The 20410-nt window shown below is 39.8% G+C and overlaps 1 protein-coding gene across 1 annotated transcript in view; it reads left to right on the top strand.

Annotated features, from left to right (window-relative positions):
- LOC110051030 (uncharacterized) overlaps positions 1 to 20410 on the top strand; it is a 77573-nt gene that overhangs the window by 26591 nt on the left and 30572 nt on the right. Inside the window, exons 19-28 of the mRNA XM_089278526.1 lie at positions 50 to 128; positions 209 to 339; positions 12256 to 12377; positions 13139 to 13327; positions 14797 to 14895; positions 16851 to 17018; positions 18497 to 18580; positions 19035 to 19111; positions 19228 to 19286; positions 20179 to 20234. Of these exons, the coding sequence (XP_089134652.1) occupies positions 50 to 128; positions 209 to 339; positions 12256 to 12377; positions 13139 to 13327; positions 14797 to 14895; positions 16851 to 17018; positions 18497 to 18580; positions 19035 to 19111; positions 19228 to 19286; positions 20179 to 20234 (1064 nt within the window). The remainder of the gene's footprint in view (positions 1 to 49; positions 129 to 208; positions 340 to 12255; positions 12378 to 13138; positions 13328 to 14796; positions 14896 to 16850; positions 17019 to 18496; positions 18581 to 19034; positions 19112 to 19227; positions 19287 to 20178; positions 20235 to 20410) is intronic.

The raw sequence follows: 20410 nt of genomic DNA, 5'->3' as shown, positions 1-20410 counted from the left end.
AAGAATACGAAAATGGCCTAATACAAGTATTTACCTTATCTTTGTTTAGGTGCCTATCTTTATGGAAAGAGATGCCGATTTTCTTCGTCAGTTGTCCCTGAAAACCGCTTCGTATCTTTTCTCCCCAGGTCAGTATATCGCTTTATCACAGATTAGTGTTTTATACGCCTGTTTTCCAAACACTGATTTCGAACCGTCTTGATTTCAGGTGACTATATCATTTACGCCGGAGACATGGGTCGGGAGATGTACTGTATCAGGAGGGGTCTGGTTGAGGTCATTGGAGATGATGACACCACTGTGGTCGCCACCTTGGGCCCTGGGGCTTACTTTGGCGAGGTGAGAAAAGGTTTCATCGCCTTGTTACCTTCATACAACTGTAACTTCATTATAATTATAAGTAAAGCAAATAAGATGTTGGATATTATCTACAGAACGTGCTCCACTGATCGTGACCAAAAAACTTTGTTGATTCTATATAAATTGTTGGTACTACCGCAGTCGGAGTACGCATGTCAAGTCTGGTCTCCCTACACTAAACAAAAGAACAAGGCCCTTGAGCGTGTTCAACGACGTTCCAACAAATTTATCTTGAAATGTGATTGAACTTATCCAGAACATTTAGCTAAATTAGGTCTTTTGCCTCTCGAGTTTAGCCAGGAGGTTTTAGATTTATGCATCTCATTATAAGGACTGCGAATATTTCCGATGGCTTCGGGCTGAGTAGGGGTGCATTCTACTCGTCCATTGGTACCAATGATGTGATTGGTACTAACGGCATGGCACTCACTCCATTGGTAGGCCTTGGCGGATTGTGCAAACATAATTTTTGGCATAATTGGAGCAAAAAAGCACAATTTTGAAACAAGCACTGCCACGACATAATTAGCAAATTTTAGCACTTTTTGGAGCATAAATTCATAAAATTTAGTAAATATGGTGTATTTTCTATATAAATAAATTAAATTTAGGTGGTATGTTCTTGCAATGCGTGTTTTAGCTACGCTAATAGTAGCATTGACTTTGTTCTGACATGCTTAGTTACTAGGCCTCTTTCGGCGAATTCTGGCGAATTTAGCGATCAGCAGGACAGCGCTCTTGCAGACTATCTCCAGGCCAGCATAATGTTGCAGTACAACAAGCGCTGATGTTGACTTGTGTATACTATTCTTATCCATTTTTATTCAAGCAATTATTGGTGTTGAAAGAACTCAGAACTGTCAAGACAAGTTGATTTACTTCGTGGTTTGATACTTTCAACGTTATAGTTCGCTATAAGCTGCTGTAGTTTGAGTTAGTTTAAATCAAGAGAGTGCTATATTCTTTTGGTTCAGTCAGTATATACAAGTGTGATCGTTAAGTCGTTGAAGACATTTTACAAACGGTTCCGAGATGCGAGCAGCTAATTTGGACAGCTGAGGGTCGAGACAAACTGCCATAAAACACAAATACATTTTCAACAACAGTTTATTTGAAAAACATCATAATTTGGTGTCGTTATTGCGCGCCTATATCTACAGCCGGAATATATGTCATTTTGTGAGCATAATTTCGGAAATCAGGAGCATAATTTGGGTTTTCTGGCATAATTTTGGCATAATTTGGCAAAATTTCGAGTACTGCCAGTAGCATAATATGCCACTTCTAGGAACACAATCCGCCAAGGCCTACCATTGGTATTCCGTAAGTGAAATGCATGCATGTCATTATACGGACTCACAATATTTCCGAGGGCTTTAGGCTGAGTAGGGGTGCATTCTTCTCGTCCATTGGTACCAATGGTATGATTGGTACCAATGAAATGGCATTTAATCCATTGGTATTCCATTGGTAATATGCATGTCATTATAAGAACTTAGAATATTTCCGATGGCTTCAGGCTTAGTAGGGGTGCATTCTACTCGTCCATTTGTACCAATGGTACAATTGTTACCAATGGAATGGCACTCTTTTACTGGTATTCCATTGGTGATACGAATCTCATTATAAGGACTTACAATATTTCCGATGGCTTTAGGCTGAGTAGGGGTGCATTCTACTCGTCCATTGGTACTAATGGTACGTTTGGTACCAAAGGAATGGCACTAAATCCATTGGTATTCCATTGGTGAAATTCATCTCAGTACAAGGACTTAAAATATTTCCAATGGCCTCTGGCTGAGTAGGGGTGCATTCTACTCGTCCATTGGTACCAATGGTACGATTAATACCAATGGAAGGGCACTCAATCCTTTTGTATTCCATTGGTGAAATGCACCTCATTATAAGGACTTAGAAAACTTGCGATGGCTTTAGGCTGAGTAGGGGTGCATTCTACCCGTCCATTGGTACCAATGGTACGATTGGTACCAATGGAATGGCACTCAACCATTGGTATTCCATTGGTGATATGTATCTCGTTATGGACTACGAATATCTTGGGTATTCAATTACAGGTATCCAAGTACAAATAGTTCAAATAGTATACTGTTAATTGGACATCCACGTAATCGCTCGCCGATTACGTGATAAATATGCTCGCGGAGAACCAATCACGATCGGGAATTTTTTGATAGATGCGATTAATATTAAAATATAAGCGTTTCAAACAAATTACACATCCGGCGATTGTTTTGATTTCTACTTACGCTCGAGGTTGAAAATGACGGTTCACGGGATAACATACTTAAACGCTTACCGTTAAACGGGCGAAACCGTTAGTCATCCGTTAGTTTACCCGTTAGAAAGTTTCCTCGTAGACGTTAAACACGTTAACCTTAATTACCCGGTTTGCTTAGAATGTCAAAACGTTAGATCGGAAATTTTCAAACTCATTAATAATTCATCAAGTTAAAATCACAACCGTGAAGGAGGTTTAGATACCTGGTCTTAATTAGCGTAGATTTTGACGATTTTACTTCTCCGTTTACTCCTTAGTTTTTGTTTCGATTGAGAAGATATATCAAACACTCGAGACAGCGTTTCATCGGCTATTCAAACGCCTCGAATTTCGTCAAAAGTACTCTGATGCGCGTCGTATTTTCAACTCTCCTCTCGGTGTTTGGATATCCAGATGAAACCCTGTTTCTTGTGTTTGATATATTACTTTTAACCACTGGAGAGCAGTTAGAAAAAATTCCCATACGTTAAACGGTAATGTAACCGTTTGCTATACGTTAGAATGGCCCAGCAAAGGTTATAAGTAAAGAAATCCGTGTATTACAAGACGTGAAAAATAGCTGTTACGGTCTGAAGTCAACTTCATATTTAGTTACACTGCAACGTGCATGACAATGGCTAGGTGAACAAAGTTCCGTCATAAGGCCATGGACTTTATGGTTATTGTAAACAGACTAATAATAATCCTTGCTGTGAAGTCGATGATATAAAATAAATTATCATGTGACGTTCCGCAGAAACACTGATCAGAGAAAGCAATGGCTCAATTGAAAAGCAAAATAACCATGTTTGTATAGTGACGCCTTATATTTGCATAACTTTCAAATGCACGAAGGTCGCTTAGCGTTTGTCGTATAATCTTTTTTTGTTTTCATCCACTTCCGAAGGTATTGCTCTGCAGATGTCAAGATATTTGTTGTTTCTTTCAATTTATTCACACAAAAATCGACAAACAAGACGCCAAAACAAAACATTTCGCTTCATCAAGCTGTGTCCTACTCACGCACACATTAGCCCGATTAGCATATCTGGGACTCCGGGACATCCATACACACAATTTGCATATTCTGCATTCTTGTCATCAACGTTACATTGACCGCTAACCCAGTATCAAATTCAGAGCAAAGTGCTAACAGTTTCTGTTCTAAATCGGATCAAAAGTAACAATAAACCGAAACATTCTAAATGAGTGATGAAAACAACTTCTGGAAGACTGTTGTCGAATTTTACGAGCTTGCCACCCAAATTGAATCAAGACAAGACTGAAATTGTTTTCAGCAGCTCAAAATATCGTCCTCGGCACACTTTAGAGTCTCTTCAAATTGGCAACGTGAACGTCGAGTTATGCCATGATCCCTTATCACATAAGAAATATCGCCAAAATTAGAAGGCACATTGATGAAGAGAGTGCCAAAATTGTTGTACATGCCTTTATTACTTCGAAATTAGATAACTGCAACTCACTGTTATGTAGTCTTCCCCAGCATCTACTTTCAAGATTACAATCCGTTCAAAATACAGCTCGAATTGTTACATGTACTAGGAGATTTGATCGTATAGCCCCTATCCAAAAAGTTCCACTGGCTACCTGTTCGTGTTACCGTATAGCTTATAAAATTCTTTTACTGGTCTACAAAGCTTTCAGTGTAGCAGCGCCTTGCTACCTCAGTAACTTTATGTACTTATTGACTGAGTGGGAGGGCCGGACGGGAAAATATTTGGCTCGAGGTCAGGACGAACGAACCGAGCGCAGCGAGGTCCGTACGTCCTGACCGAGAGACAAATATTTTCCCGCCCGGCCCGACCTTACTCAGTCAATAAGCATTTTATCATACGACCACTTAAGAGCCAGTTCCTGTAAATACCGAGAATGAGATGACAGTCGCGAAATTTTCGATTTCTTCATATTTTGTCCAAATAACCTCTGTAGTGAGTTGTTTTCGAAAATGCCATTCAAAGGTCCTGAAGCGCTTTAGTTTTTTCGAAATCGAGGAAAGTTTGAAAATCGCCATTTTAGCTGCCTGACACCGCCGAAAATGGCCGAAAATTGTGCATTTTCTTTTCGCTCGTACAGATCAACGCGATGATATCTACCAATATACTTTGGGTAGCTCATAGTGCATGTCTTGCTGTTTCTAAAGCATTAATTTGATTAGTAAAAGCTCCAAGTTTAATAATATTTTAGGCCGATAAAAGTACCTTCATCGAAGCTCGTGAGCGAAATGGCTAATTTTAGCTAATTTCAATACATTCAAAAGCCCACTGGTACATTGAATTTGAAGTCGAAACTAAAATTTTCTGAAAGCCCATACTCTATATTATGTTGTGTGAAAGTCTCTTCCGCGGCCCGAAAAAACTAACCTGTCGAGAGACATAAACGTGTGGTACATTTTTGTAAATTCGTCATTCGCGAAACCAACATGGAACTTGGCCAACTACTTTCATCAAGAACAAAAATAAGCGAATGGAAACCTTTTTCTTCAATAAGGATACTTGTAATCTGTTTTTTTTTTCTTTTTAGATTGACCACATGATTAACTTTTGCAAACATTTGCAGTTAAATCAAAATAGACGCTGCTTTTGGTACATTTTAATGTTATGCATATATATTTCGATCACCGGCATGTGCATATCGCCCGAACCTGATTTTCCTTCCGCCTTCTGTATGTTTCATTTTGAAGGTTGCAACTGTGGCACGCATTATTCGTCCAATATCGGCAGTTTTAACTTTTGTGGAACACCCATGGCCACAACCAAACTTGACTTCAAGTAAAAAAAACATTTTGAAACGTGAAGTTTGAGTAAACAATCGATTACAGTTGCATCCATCATGTTTGGCGTAAATATTCGAACACAACCATTTCATGTAAACAGGTACACTCTACTTTAAAAACAACCGTCTAATCGCAGCATTTCTTGAAATCGTGGTCTGAGATCAGGTAATGCCGATAACAAAGCGCGAGCAGTTGACGAAACTTCATGATCAACTGTCGAAACGTTGTACTTGTGGAATAAGCAAGATGATTCAAGCTTTGTATTTCTTACCCGTGTGCTTGCAATTCTTATGGATACAGTTCCCCTGTCTTTTACCACCAGATTTATACATGAATCGTTCGTTTCCTATCACTTAATATGGCACATACCTCTGAATAAAACATATACTGTGACATCATTTTTCTTCGGAGTGTTCCAACAGGCGTCCGCCAACTGCAAAACGTAAGCAGCAAGACAGAAAACTACAAAGGCTTCTTCGTCAATCGCACTACGCTGTCCAGATTTCTTTCTTACAAAGTTTCCAGACTTCGCTCTCTTTTAAAATTCCAAGACTTCGCCGTTCTGTTGGCCAGTCCGAATAACTGTTATGGCCTTAGTTGAGTAAGTACTTGACTTTGTTTGGTGGTCCCAGTTTGGACAATTAGGCAAATGTGGATTGCGTGACAATCGGCCACTGTACCAAACAAGTCGATATCTGACGTTTTGCAAAGTGAGTGAAGGTGGCGACGTGGAACTCGAGGGGAGGGACACACCCATATAAGAAGGACGGAGGTGCTCCTGAAAAATTTTGATCCCCTAAGATCCCCTAAGAGGTACCAAGATCCTGTTTTTTCTCCTCTAAAAGATACCATTTCTTACATAACACATTATCTCCCCGCGTCATATTTTTTTCGGCTCAATACCCTAAAACGCATAGCAAAAGCTCCCGCTTTGGATCTTTTGAGGCTGAACACCCTGAGGGCTACTAAAACTTCATTTTTAAGTCCTAAAAGGTACGACGAGCTCCCCCGCCCCGGGGGGGCGTGGACAGGGAATTCAAACTGCGCCTTGCTCGCCTCGTTTAGGCAGGGTGTTTTCTCTATGTCTGGTTGAAAAAATGGAAACTACAGTCGATCCTGCACAACTATCTCTCCACAAAGGACCACCTCTCTGCACCGGCCACTTTTTTTCACTCCGGCGGACGGTCACTCTTATTTTAATCTCTCTAGAACAGCCACCTCTCGACAACAGCAACAGCCACTAAAACACGTCCCAACTGCCAAAAAAACCTCTTCACAACGGCCAGTTAACCAACGACTGACGAACGCTGTCTATAAAACCCCATTTTTTATTGGACATGGTCACGAAACTTGATCCATGCCGCAGGTCTTTGGTCTCTATTTCTGTTTGGTTTCTGTCTTATTGATCATATATTTTGATCGTGTTACGAATTTACATGTTACACTAAGCCTTTTTTAAGATAAAAATGTTGAAACCCAAGAGAATATCGGTGTCATATTTCACCCCTACAGATACCGCTCCATAACGGCGACTTTCCTCTCTCCCCGAAGTGGCCGTTGTAGAAAGTTACGACTTTATCACCGTTAATAAAAAAACACACCCTTCCTACTGAACTTTAAAATACAGGTATATTGCTCCAGGTTTTTGGTGTAGAAATGTACCAGGGACGTGACTGGAATGGAAAAAGAAGGCCTAGGAGGCACTAGTCTTAAATGCGTACGTGTTGAGAATTTACGTACATATTCACTCCTGTCACCGGTTCTTTTTTAAACCTATATAAACTACACAGTGGAACGTCCACTAACGGTCACCTCTCCACAGTGAACTCCTCTCTCTACAACAGACACAGTTTTTTTTGTCCCGGTGGATCGGACAGTCCATACATTCGCTCTTATTTTTGCTTCTGAAATGCGCAAAATAAGGCTACAATACATAATGCCTAACTATTTTATACCGCCTAATTATTGATGGGAAGTTCGCTAGGTCAATAATTGTGAATTCTCAAGGTAAAATATAGGAAAAGTTTAGCTCTTCTGAGTGTCCGATTTTTGGAAAGCGCCCATATTATTGTCTATATAGTTTAGCAGAGGGCAACAGGAGTGAATACGTATGTAAACTCACACCGCGTATCTCAGATCAGATGCCCTCTAGGCCTCCTTTGTCCTTTTCTTATTCCAGCCCTATCACCGGTGCATTTCTATTCAAAGAGTACGAACGACAAACATGTATTTTAAAGGTAAAGAGGAAAGGTGTTTGCACAACTTTTGTGAACGCGGTAATACTTTCCATTAATCTACGTAGACATGCCATGATAGCAGGACCCGCGCACGGCTCCGTCAGTTCGTCGAGTTCTGTCCTCTTGCAGAATTAAACAACACCCCCTTCCCCCTACATCCTTCAATTTCGTCCAAAAATGTTTATTTAGGCTGACAGTGCGAACCACGTTACTTGCACGAGCAAACAGTTTCACTCGCCGCCATCTTCACCCAGTTTGGACACTTTGCAAGTGGCCGTTTGTCACGCAATCCACATTTGCCATATGGTCTGAACTGGGACCACCAAACGAAGTCAAGAACTTACTCAGCTAACACCATGACAATTATTCGGATTGGCCAACAGAACGGCGAAGTCTTGGAATTTAAAAAAAAAAAACCGAAGTCTGGAAACTTTGTAAGAAAGAAATCTGGACAGCGTAGTGCGATTGACGAAGAAGCCTCTGTAGTTTTATCAGTCTTGCTGCTTACGTTTTGTAAGTGGCCGCGGACGACTGTTGGAACACCCCAACAAAAGTGATGTCATAGTATGTGTTTTATTCAGAGGTATGTACTATATTAGCTAAAGAAACGAACGATTCATTTATAAATCTGGTGGTAACAGACAGGTGCAATTGTATCCATAAGAATTGCAAGCACACGGGTAAGAAATACAAAGCTTGAATCATCTTGCTTATTCCACAAGTACAACGTTTCGACAGTTGATCATGAAGTTTCGTCAGCTGCTCGAGCTTTGTTATCGGCATTACCTGGTCTCAGACCACGATTTCAAGAAATGCTACGATGAGACGGTTGTTTTTAAAGTAGAGTGTACCTGTTTACATGAAATGGTTGTGTTCGAATATTTACGCCAAACATGATGGATGCAACTGTAATCGATTGTTTACTCAAACTTCACGTTTCAAAATGTTTTTTTTTACTTGAAGTCAAGTTTGGTTGTGGCCATGGGTGTTCCACAAAAGTTAAAACTGCCGATATTGGACGAATAATGTGTGCTACAGTTGTAACCTTCAAAATGAAACATACAGAAGGCGGAAGGAAAATCAGGTTCGGGCGATATGCACATGCCGGTGATCGAAATATATATGCATAACATTAAAATGTACCAAAAGCAGCGTCTATTTTGATTTAACTGCAAATGTTTGCAAAAGTTAATCATGTGGTCAATCTAAAAGGAAAAAAAAAAACAGATTACAAGTATCCTTATTGAAGAAAAAGGTTTCCATTCGCTTATTTTTGTTCTTGACGAAAGTAGTTGGCCAAGTTCCATGTTGGTTTCGCGAATGACGAATTTACAAAAATGTACCACACGTTTATGTCTCTCAACGGGTTAGTTTTTTGGGCCGCGGAAGAGACTTTCACACAACATAATATAGAGTATGGGCTTTCAGAAAATTTTAGTTTCGACTTCAAATTCAATGTACCAGTGGGCTTTTGAATGTATTGAAATTAGCTAAAATTAGCCATTTCGCTCACGAGCTTCGATGAAGGTACTTTTATCGGCCTAAAATATTATTAAACTTGGAGCTTTTACTAATCAAATTAATGCTTTAGAAACAGCAAGACATGCACTATGAGCTACCCAAAGTATATTGGTAGATATCATCGCGTTGATCTGTACGAGCGAAAAGAAAATGCACAATTTTCGGCCATTTTCGGCGGTGTCAGGCAGCTAAAATGGCGATTTTCAAACTTTCCTCGATTTCGAAAAAACTAAAGCGCTTCAGGACCTTTGAATGGCATTTTCGAAAACAACTCACTACAGAGGTTATTTGGGCAAGATATGAAGAAATCGAAAATTTCGCGACTGTCATCTCATTTTCGGTATTTACAGGAACTGGCTCTTAACTGTTGAAAATTTTGAAAATTCTGTTTCAACCTAAATAGGACGCGATTACATAATACCAGACGGCCGCGCGCGGAACAACCACAGAAAAGATTCTGCAATAAAAACTTGTCATTTATTTCTCCGCGTCGAACAAGAAACTCGCAATTCATCGAAAAATACGACTCATTTTCTCATATTTGTTTTCAATGTAAATTCATGCTAAAAACACAACAGAAAGTTGACATAAAGCTGTCAAAAATACGTCAAAACCATCAAAAACTTAGCGAGTGACAAAAGTTCGCTCCACGCTTCACTGAAATTGTTCACAAATCTTCTTCATCTGAAGACTCAAGTAAATGTCGGCGTCGTTTCAAGCTATTTGTCGACCTCTTGGATTCTCTTGAACAAGGGAGAACCAGCAACTGAATATTAATGACACCGATTTTGGCTCCCGCAAACAGTGTCTGGTCTGAGTGCTGACTTTGCTGGCTTTGTTGTATAGTGGAAATTATACTATAAACATAAGCGGGTTTTATTATCTGGATGAACTGTACGGTAACGAACTTGTGTTCGTACTCAGTTTTGTCTCTTCAAACAACACTGATGTAGAAGCTGCAGAGCAATTTATCCTACTATACACAAGGTATGTTTGTGATTTCTCTTTTCCTAACTTTGGAAACTCGAAGACAAAATTTATATCGTACTGTGTTTTCTTCGTGACTTACCGGTTTTTTTTGCTTTTGACCAACGATGAATTCTTTGATGCTTTCCACTGAAAGAAGTTTCCCCTCAAGACTGTTTGCTTACTCCGAAGGTTAATTATCCGACAATTCATCCTGAGAAGTTGTTTTCTTGACCGCCTGTTTGCTTGCTGTTGGCTTCTGAGAAAGTTGTGAACTTCTTCAGATGTGAGGACTGTTGACTTTCTTTCTGTGTTTTCGGAGTAGTTCTGCATCGGACAGTTCGTCTGGATAGTTAACTTCGCTCTCAGAATGTTCCCTTTCATCACTTATTTTACAGAGAACAAAATTTTGCAGCGACAAAATTGTTTTGTCATTAACTCGCTTCGAGTTTGTAGTAGGGCCGTACGCATTTCTAGTAGGGCCGTACGTGTTTTTCCGGCCCTATCACTTCGACGCGTACGGCCTTCATACGGGACCTTTTTTCTTATGGTTTTCCAAGGAAATTCCGCGCAGGGCCGTACGGGTCATATGATAAATTTAAATATCGTAGAATTTTAACTAAGTTTATTCCTATTATTTTTCCTCTTCACCCTCTTTCTTTTAGCTATTTCATCCGTAGTGTGACTTGGACATTGACCAAGCGTTGAAAAATAATTCCAATGCGTCGGAAGGTGGTCGCGCAAAAAACAATGGCCGCCGTTTAACGAACTTTTTTTTTTTTATTTCTGGCGTCCCGTGAACGAAACAGCTCGTTCAAGATCCCTTTTTAAAGCTCTCGATATGATCTGTTTTCGAAGGTACATAAGCTAAAGCTATCTACATTGCGAAGAAACCGAATCCAAGAATTCAATGCAGTGATTATACTTCGCGTTCATTTACACGTTGCAAGCACAAGGCATCTATGTTGACAAGTCCTTCGCTCATGGTCGCTTTAATTGCGCTATTGTTCAAGTCTTCTGAAGTCACTTGAGCTTGAGGTTTCCTTCCAAAATATCTCGCCTTTTTCCAACCGAATAAAACCGATTTTGTTCGAGACGCTTGAAAGCAATCTCCAAAGGAACAAACTGAGCCTTCAAGCCACAAGATCCAGTGGTTTAAGCCAATTGAGAAATTACGTGTCTAGGCTTTTATGCTTTAGGAACGAATTATATACATTGTGACATATTTTTTTTGCAAACGCTAGAAAAATCTACAAGTGCATTTAATCTAACGACAAAGTGGAAAACGTACCTGACTTTGGGACCCAATTTCATGCCCTGTCCCACTTTACAGTTAACATTTCCAACCGTTCAACCAGCTCTGCCACTGCCATCTTTGAAACAGGCGAAGAACGTTCCTTTTTTGTCCATATCGAGTAGAATTGTGGGTAGGTAACCCGACTAGTTCCGAACAAAAAACAAATAAAGCGAAGTGTATACGAAATCCTCCGATTTCTGCAATGGCCGCCATGTTGTGACGTAACATGATTATCAAGATTGGCAACGATCCTAGGGCCTGTTTCTAGAAAGACCCGGAACCTTTTCGGGTCCGAAAAGGCATTTTTAGTTAATCGGTATTTAAAGACAGAGAGGTGTATACGCCTTAAACGTCTTTCACGGAATGGAACCTCTGTTTATATCAAGAATGTGTGAATAAAGCAGCTTTGTAATCATAAGGTTTGAGATTTAGCTACGGCTTTCCAGGTGCGAGAACTTTTCGGGAGGTTCGAGAAACGGCCCCCTGAACTGGTAAACATATTTAATTCTTTGTTTTATTTTACTTTATTTTAGTTAATTTTGATCATCTGTGTAATTGAATTTGAGTTAAGTTGCCCTCAGCTGCCCTGTTTTCCTTATTAAATTCTCTACGTTTGCATATATGTTTGGTCTTGGAACTCAAGAGCTCATATTAGAGGCTAACAATTAAACTTCAATTTTCCTCTATGTTTTTAGTCGGAATAGCGGTAGTCAGGTCTTAAATGATAGTCACTAGGGAAAAAGGTTTCTAAGATACATTTTACCAAAATCCGCGCTGATTTTTGTTTTGTTTACATATCTAGATGGGACTTATCTTCGGTGAAAACCGCTTGGCTACAGTCAAAGCAAGAACATACTGCGAAATTCTTATGTTGACCAAGCCTGCTCTGGACGAGGTGCTGGCGAATTTCCCGACTGTAGCGAGGTTTGTTTATCTGGCGTTTGCCATTTGCTATAATTGGTATAGTGAATTTTTTAAGGGCGTCCAACTACAGTTTAATCATGGTGTTTAATTAAGCAAAGAGGATTATAAGTAATATATCAAACGCGAGAGACAGTATTTCATCGGGATATCCAAATACCGAGAAGAGAGAGTAAACTACAATGGGTAGCGGAGTATTTTTGACGAAATTCGAGGTGTTTGGGTAATCTATAAAACACTGTCTCGATTGTTTGATATATCTTCTCAATCAAAACAAAAACTAAGGAGTAAAGTGAAATGTTCAAAATCAATGTTAATTAAGACCGGGTATCCAAACCTCCTTCCCGGTTGTAATTTTCTTTGTTTTAGCTAGATGTATTATTGATGAGTTTGAGAAGTACGGCGCAAAAGTAAGAAGAGTTATAACAGCTTGTCGCGTTTATTAGCAGAGTTCAAGTCATATATACAACGGATAACAAAATATGTTATTGTTAGTCATGGTCTCATCTTATTGTCTTAGACATTTTTCTAATATCAGTAAAAATGGTAGCGGGAATTCTTTTGTTTTAAACTTAGGCGGGAAATTTAAGGATTGCTGTTTTTATAATATCATTTGTAACTGTGATCACAACCAGACATGACACAACACCTCACTAGCCCAACCGCCCGAAAAACGTTTTATCAAGTTTTATCAGGCAGTCTTTCAAAGGTATCAGCATTAACCGACTTTCCACCTTCATGAGCTCGTTATCTTGGCTTTCCAGGCAAATTTATATGGCGGAAGTTAATAATGAACAGCTTAAAGACGTTAGAAAAGCAGCTCTTGAGTCAACAAAGGCTGCTGTAAGAAGACTTTCCATGAAACGCGCCCAAGGATCAGCTTCTTCAAGAGCATCCAAAACCAAAACCCAGACATCCAAGAAAACAAAGAATGGAGTCTCTCCAGAGATGAGGTACATGTACAGATTGCTCTCTAATCACACGTAAGCCAGCTTAAGTTGCCATCAGTGTAAGATCATTCTCGGTTGTGTAGTTACCAAATCTACCGTGACGATCTAGGAAAAAAATCGTCTCACGTACCGTTCCTAAAACCCTTATTAAAACCCTGGGGCCAGATTCATAAACGCCATCTAGAGTATCTTCTGAGTATATTGTTCGAATTCAATAGTTACTGTTAAGTAACAATTCTTAGGATGCAACTAACGAAGGAGAGCTTCTGAAATCGAGCCCCTAATTTGGAAGCGAAAAAGTACAAAAAAAATCGTCGATCAGTCGATGATTTGTGGACAGGGGATTTAGACGTCAAAATTAATAAGACGAATTTAATATTTTGTCGGAGCCTTCCGCATTTATCTGACCTGTGACGAATTTAAAAAAACACATGAAACGCGCAGATTAAATCAGGGTACCAGTGCGGGAAAACCAAAACGAAATGGCGACTGAGGTTTACCAAAGCTTTATTTTTAGAGAAAATGTTTAGAGATAGACAGCGGAGGAGAGAGTTGCGACGTCGAATGTTGCATGACACTGGTTGTATTGAAAAAAAGTTTTCTTGTTCGAGTGTCTTTATTGATTTGTCCTTTCATCCTCGCCTGAATCGGTTTCACAAGCCAGCACACAAGCTGGTTCGATGTTATCGGGACGCTTTTCGTCCAAAGATTCATTTTCCAGAGCAGCTGGGTCAATGTCATCGGAAGGGTGACGATTTTCGCTGAAGAATTCGTTTTGCCCAGCACCTACAGCAGCTACAGCACTCGGTAGGTAATAACCTACGCGTTTGTTTGCTTCCCACCCCAATGTATCTTCGTTCTCCTCAGCAATAGAACATTCAACTCTGACACAAACACTTTTTCCACAAGTTATGCACGAATACTTTGTATTCCTTTTACAAATTGTGCAGGCGGAAGGCAATTTTTTTCCCCACGAAGACATAACGCGCGCGCAGAAAACATACGAAGTGGGAAAGGCGCGGGGAATAGTGAGTGCGAAGGCACTGTTTGCGCATGCGACGTGAACGAACCACGGGCTTACCACGTGCTCATTATATATAATAGTGTATGCATTTAATTCGATGCGTCTGTTGCGCGACGTCTAAATTGAAGACGCACTATCGCAATTGTATCCGTCCTAGCAAGACGGATATAACATCTTAGACGAATTTAATTCATCGGACGGATGTAATTCGATTTATACGTCGCGCAATCGTCGAATTTAATTAATAGTAGGTCCTTGATTCGTCCGAATTAAATTCGACGATTGTGCGACGTATAAGCAGGGCCTTATAAGCAAGTTTTGCTTCAACTCCATGTCTTCTTTTAGAATAGCATATGGCTACGCTGGCCTTGTTCTTCCAACGTGCTCACTAAACGAATAGAAGGTTAAAACACAAACGTTCTCCTTAATTTTCATCTTTCACATTCAGCTCTACGCAGGCAGGTCTGAATGATACAAAAGAAGAAATAAACAAACCATACAGTGATCTCCATCCTGTACTACGTGTGCTGTCCTGGCTACTAATGAGGTAGGAACTCACAGGTTGAAAAGCAGGTATAGCATTGGCGCAGTAAGTTATAAGTACTCAATAAATGACCCATCCGTGGGAGAAGTAAGGGCCGTCGGGGGGGGGGGGGGGGCGGGGAAGGGTCTCGTGTGCTTGCCATGTGAATGTGCGCAACAGTACAAGAAGTTTTTCCAACAGGATAGGTTGAATGCAATTTTCGATGAGTAGACGATTTCATAGAAATGTTAATTACGCACATTTTTACCTTGCATCAATCAAGAACGCAATTCTTGATACTGCTGTAAACCGATCATAATTGCCCAGGAAACATTGAAATTCTCGTTTGTAGCTCTTATAACTAGAGATTAATACAAATAAGAAGAATTAATATCGACTTTTGGGTTATTAAGAGGCCCTGCGCCTAAGAAACGACCGATGATTTCCGGCTAAAAAATAAAATCGGCCGATTTTTGTCTCCCAAGTAGAGGTTACCGAATACTATTTAAAAATGAATTTCTTTTGTTTCAGTTTAACTTTAAACCAAAAATATCGAGCCGCAAACTTTTTCCGTCTGATAGCAGCAAAATCAGGCCGAAAATAAGCCCCCGCAAAAGACTGTTCAGAAATTACTATCGCAACGCAAAATAATGAGAAAACTACACAGTGTTGAAGAAAAAGGCCTTTTAATGCAATATCATTCGATAAACATCAAAAAACTGCCGAAGCGATTAAAAAATAAATTTTCAAATGTTGCATACTAAATTAGATGGAGCGTTGGAGCTGATTTTAAAATAATTATTTCTCAAAAGTCCAACGCTGTTGAAAACAATCACAGTGATGAATTAGACATTGGAGGGATACACATCACGTTTCTGGAAAAACATTTTTCGGCCAAAGTATATTGACCTTGTACAAAGCGTTCAAAGTTACCGTGTTTACCGTTATCCTGCTACTTCGGCGAAACACTTTTCTTTTGCCAATACGGCCGTGGATAGCGTGTTAAACGCCACTTTCAACCTTGCTAGGCATTCAAAGACCATCCTGAGTAGAAGGATGTAGAATTGAAAGAGAAAGGAAGATGAAAAATACGCAGAAAAAGAAAATAACTCGAAATTACCATCTGCTAACGAGAGTTGAATCTGGAAAATGTCGTCGCGTGACAGCGGCCATTGACGTCATTTGTCACGTCAAGTCGCAAGAGCGTGGGAAAACGAGTCTGCAATGTCCTTCGGGCGGTCAGCGGCTAGGGTTCCAGTCGTGACCGCATAACTCTGATCACGCTGCGGCCAAAACGGTGTGGCGCTTGGGGAAGTTTTTCTTTTTGAGTGACCATCATTTGTGACAAATAACATAACATTGTTCCACTAAACGTTTTCTGGCCGGGAAAAATTGTTTCCCTATTTGTGCATTCGTCTGGATTCCGCCGCTATTTGTACAAATGACGTCAATGGCCGCTGTTTTTCGTCATCATTTTACGTGATATTATTGGCTTAGAAAACTTCCTATTGTCTTTCAGCCAGTCATGATCCAGAATAACGATGGGTAATTTACACTTATGTTACACTTGAACTGCACTGCTCTCAGCCAATGAGAATCGAGTGATTTTTTTACGTATATTATTACACCTATTAAACTACATATTTGGATAAGTAGGAAATGTGGTATAACTCCGAATCTAAGTGCTTTCAAGGAAATCGTCAAAGTGAAATTTATAACTGAGAAATATATAGCTATGGAAAACAACACAGAACTTAACTTTCAGGCTAGGTGGCAGCCGTATATAAAATGCATATTGTAAATTTACTTTATTGTACTCAGTCTTATTTTTAATTCATTTCATTATCATAACAGGACGTACAAGCTTTGTTGTTGGTAATGTTAGGTGTTATTAGAAATGTGTAATCTTTTTGTTTTTGAACCTCACAAGGTTGTAGTAAAAGTGGAAAAGTGATTGGTAATTATCTTTTTATTTACAGGCGCACAGTCTTGCCTGATAGTTCGTTCTTCATGGTATGGCATGGTGTCTCGCTTGTTATAACCGCGATATTTCCCTTCACACTCACCCTGCAGGCAGCGTTTTTTCACACCACTACCAGTCTATGGATCGTAAATTATGGTTTTGACTTCCTCTACTTGGTGGACATGTAAGTGTTGAACATGCTCAGATTTCAGTTCTTTACATCGCTGAGGCAGAATCAGCTTTAATCAACGTTTTATCTTTTTTAACAGATCTTTTTTGGCTTTGTAATCCGTGTTTTCAGAGCCCTAAAGAAAGGTTTAATTCGAATTAGCGTGCGCGCGTTAGGCCATCCCTTTTTTTTTTCGTTTAGTGTCGAATGCGTTACCTGATATCGGGTCGGTCGGTCCGATTGAAAAAAACAAAACAAAAAAACCAAAAACAAAAACAGTGGCAAGAATTCTCTGAATAGGAAGGCTGGTACCCCAGCATCATTGCTGTGGAGCCTGAAAACAATAAGACATGAACCCAAAATCAATATGGCGGAAAAGTTGGTTGATGTTATTCTAAAATTAAGACAACGTCGGACTTATTAAGACAACTGTTTTTCTCTGTGCAGTTACTATGCTCATTTTTCAGATTAAAAGAATTTAAAGTGAAAAATGGTTTAACTACGTCGTTACTTTTTTTTGAAAATGTCAAAAATTTGGGTCGGTCGGACAACGCTAAACGGAGAAAAAAAAAGAGGATGGCCCTGTACGAAAATAACTTTATGTAAAGCTCAGTTAAGAAATTCAGGAATTAAGTTCAACAAAGCACGGGAGAAACATGGCTTCTGGATCAAACTTTTGAATTAAGTTCGGCAAGCAATTAAGTTAGAAAAGCCCTGCCGCGCTACACGACTCTGGCACGGCAGCGATTCAAAAGCCGAGCTCCTACCGCGCCAAACAAAATTCATAAATTATACCAATGCGTTCCAGGAAGAAATTACGAGGAGAATTGCTACGTGGCTTCAGTAAATCCTGAATCTGGCACGACTCTGGAACGACTTCTAAATCGGAATCTTGTTTCCGCCATACTTCAGTGGAACCTAATTACAATTGGGTTCGCTACGGCAGAAACACGACGTCTGAACCGGGCCTAAGATCATCTCGCATCTACAGTAAAACAACTTCAATCTTTGTTTCTAGATGTTGTATTTATTAATTTTCTTTGATGTTCTTGGTTTAGAGAAGGGATTCTACATGGATATATCATTCAGTTAACAAATTGGCGTCAATTTTTCATGGGTCTGCCGTGTTATTGATCATTAATTTCTTCATAACATTGCAAAGTAGCTGCTTTGTCAATGTTATGATCAACCCATTGTCGATAACAGGACAGATCTATAGTTAATTTGCCTTTTGCAAGAATTATCGCGCAAATTGTAAATTAATGTGTCTGTCCGCTTATTGACAATGACGATTAGCCAACGAGCGCGCGAGAATTTCTGTAGTTGTTGTAAAATCGGAAATGATCGAGAACAAGAGAAAAACACAGTGCAAATCCGATTAAAAATTCACTATCATGCATTATACCTGATAGCCATCCAATCTGAGGGCGCCTTTCATCACCAGCATGTTTTTAAGTATTTACTACTTATTCGGTCGTCTTGTCTTATTTCAGGTACATCAAGTTTCATCTCGCCTTTTACAACAAAAACAATGTCCTCGTCACACATCCACTCTTCACGGCACGGAATTATCTGAGGTAATTATGCACTTGATATTTGTTTGTTGGTATTTTTGTACACTTCTTTGTTTGTTTGTTTGTTTTAGTTCTGGGGCGTTACGGTTCCGTAGTATTCCATGCAATGAGTAAAAAAACTCCAATTAAATTTGAAAAAAATATCGACAGAACACTTAATGCTCTGTCAATATATTTTTTTAATTAAATGGAGTGTAAATTGGCCTTTGCAACTAGCGGAAATCCTTTGAGGCTGAATAAATCGACATTTTCCAAGTTTGGCAAACCCTTTTCTTTCTGTATGTTTATTCGTCACCTCATGGATAAAAATGTACCAAACTATTGTGGCAAAATATGGCAAAATATTAAAAAGAAACTAAACAAACAGCGCCGATGAAATTAAAGGTACTGCTTAATAATTTTCATTGATGGTCACACAAAAATGAACATTTGATACAACAATGTCTTTTCTTTGTAGGACGAATTTTCCTTTAGACCTCTTCTGCTCGTTTCCTACAGACATCATTGTATTAGCCATCTGGCCTGACAGCCTCGGTAAGCTCAAAATTTTTTCCTTCAGAAATCTTTCTTCAATGATAGTATAACTTATACAACAATGACGACAATGTTTTATCATTCTTAATAATCAATATATTTCTTTCGTGTTGCAGGCGTACTTCGCATTCTGTCGCTGGCTCGCCTTAACAGATGTTTTCATATGTACAAAATGGTAAGTTTAATAACCGTCAAAGTGAAGAAAGTAACTTTAGCGCAGGTAAAGCGCGGATACTTCCTATTTTGCAATCATCAGAGTAGTAAGGTAGATAGTCGACAACAGGAATTTAAGCCGAAAATTCAGTTGGTTTGCTTGGACTACACATAACCTTTGGAGGTGGGATGGCGTAATGATTATCGAGATGGGCTCTTGATCGAGCTGCCCGGGTTCGAGCCCTGGCCTAGGTAATTGTGTTGTGTTCCTTTGCATGACGCTTCACCCTCCCAGGGCCGTTCTCCACCCAGGTGTATATATGGGTTATTGACCAAGTGTGAGGTCAAGATGGCTGGATATTGGCCAAGTTTTTTTTTTTTTTTGCGTGTTTATGGACCGAGACGGAGTCGAGGTCCATAAACTCGCAAAAAAAGAACGAGGCCAATATCCAGCCATCTTGACCGAACAAGCTTGGTCAATAAAGGATTTATTATATGGCTTTCGCGGAAATTTTTCTTGCGGGACACGGCGGGTAGTCCCGAGCGGGCAAGATAGCCCCATCTTGCCCGCTCGGGTAGCCAATCACAGCGCAGGATCTGATTCATCTTGCCCGCTCACGGAGCTAGCCATATAATAAAAATGGATACTTGCAAATTTAGTTCCAGGGGTAACCCTGCGGGATAATTCTGCATCCCATCCAGGGGGGAGTAAAAGTACTCCTAGTCACGTGATGCTACGGCAATCAGGATAAGCTCCGACTGTATGGTCCACTTGGCCTGACGCAAACTTTCCCTATATTATATAACCTCCCGCAAAAATTACAACGATACTGTTGTAATTTTAATCTCTTCCAGTGAGTTAGCGAGCCATTTGGCTTATTTCTATTTGGCTTATTTCCTTATGTCTTTTTCAGCAACAGTTCTTTCGTTTCAAGGCAGATTCAATGGGAAAAAATACAAACCTGTTGGGGTAGGTAGAAATAGGATTGTTGAGTTTTGAGTCGATTTCACTAGCCTTCTTGAAGTTGCAACTCAAACAAAACGTATCGGTTATTGACCAATTGTGAGGTCAAGATGGTAGGATATTGGCCAAGTTCTTTTTTTGTGTGTTTATGGACCGAGACGGAGTCGAGGTCCATAAGCTCG

The sequence above is a fragment of the Orbicella faveolata genome, unplaced genomic scaffold (genome assembly GCF_042242905.1).
Source record: "Orbicella faveolata isolate gen_17 unplaced genomic scaffold, um_ofav_v1 contig_46, whole genome shotgun sequence".
Classification (NCBI taxonomy): Eukaryota; Metazoa; Cnidaria; class Anthozoa; order Scleractinia; family Merulinidae; genus Orbicella; species Orbicella faveolata.
Note: the sequence above shows the minus strand (reverse complement) of the source record. Positions and strands in the feature narration are given on the sequence as shown.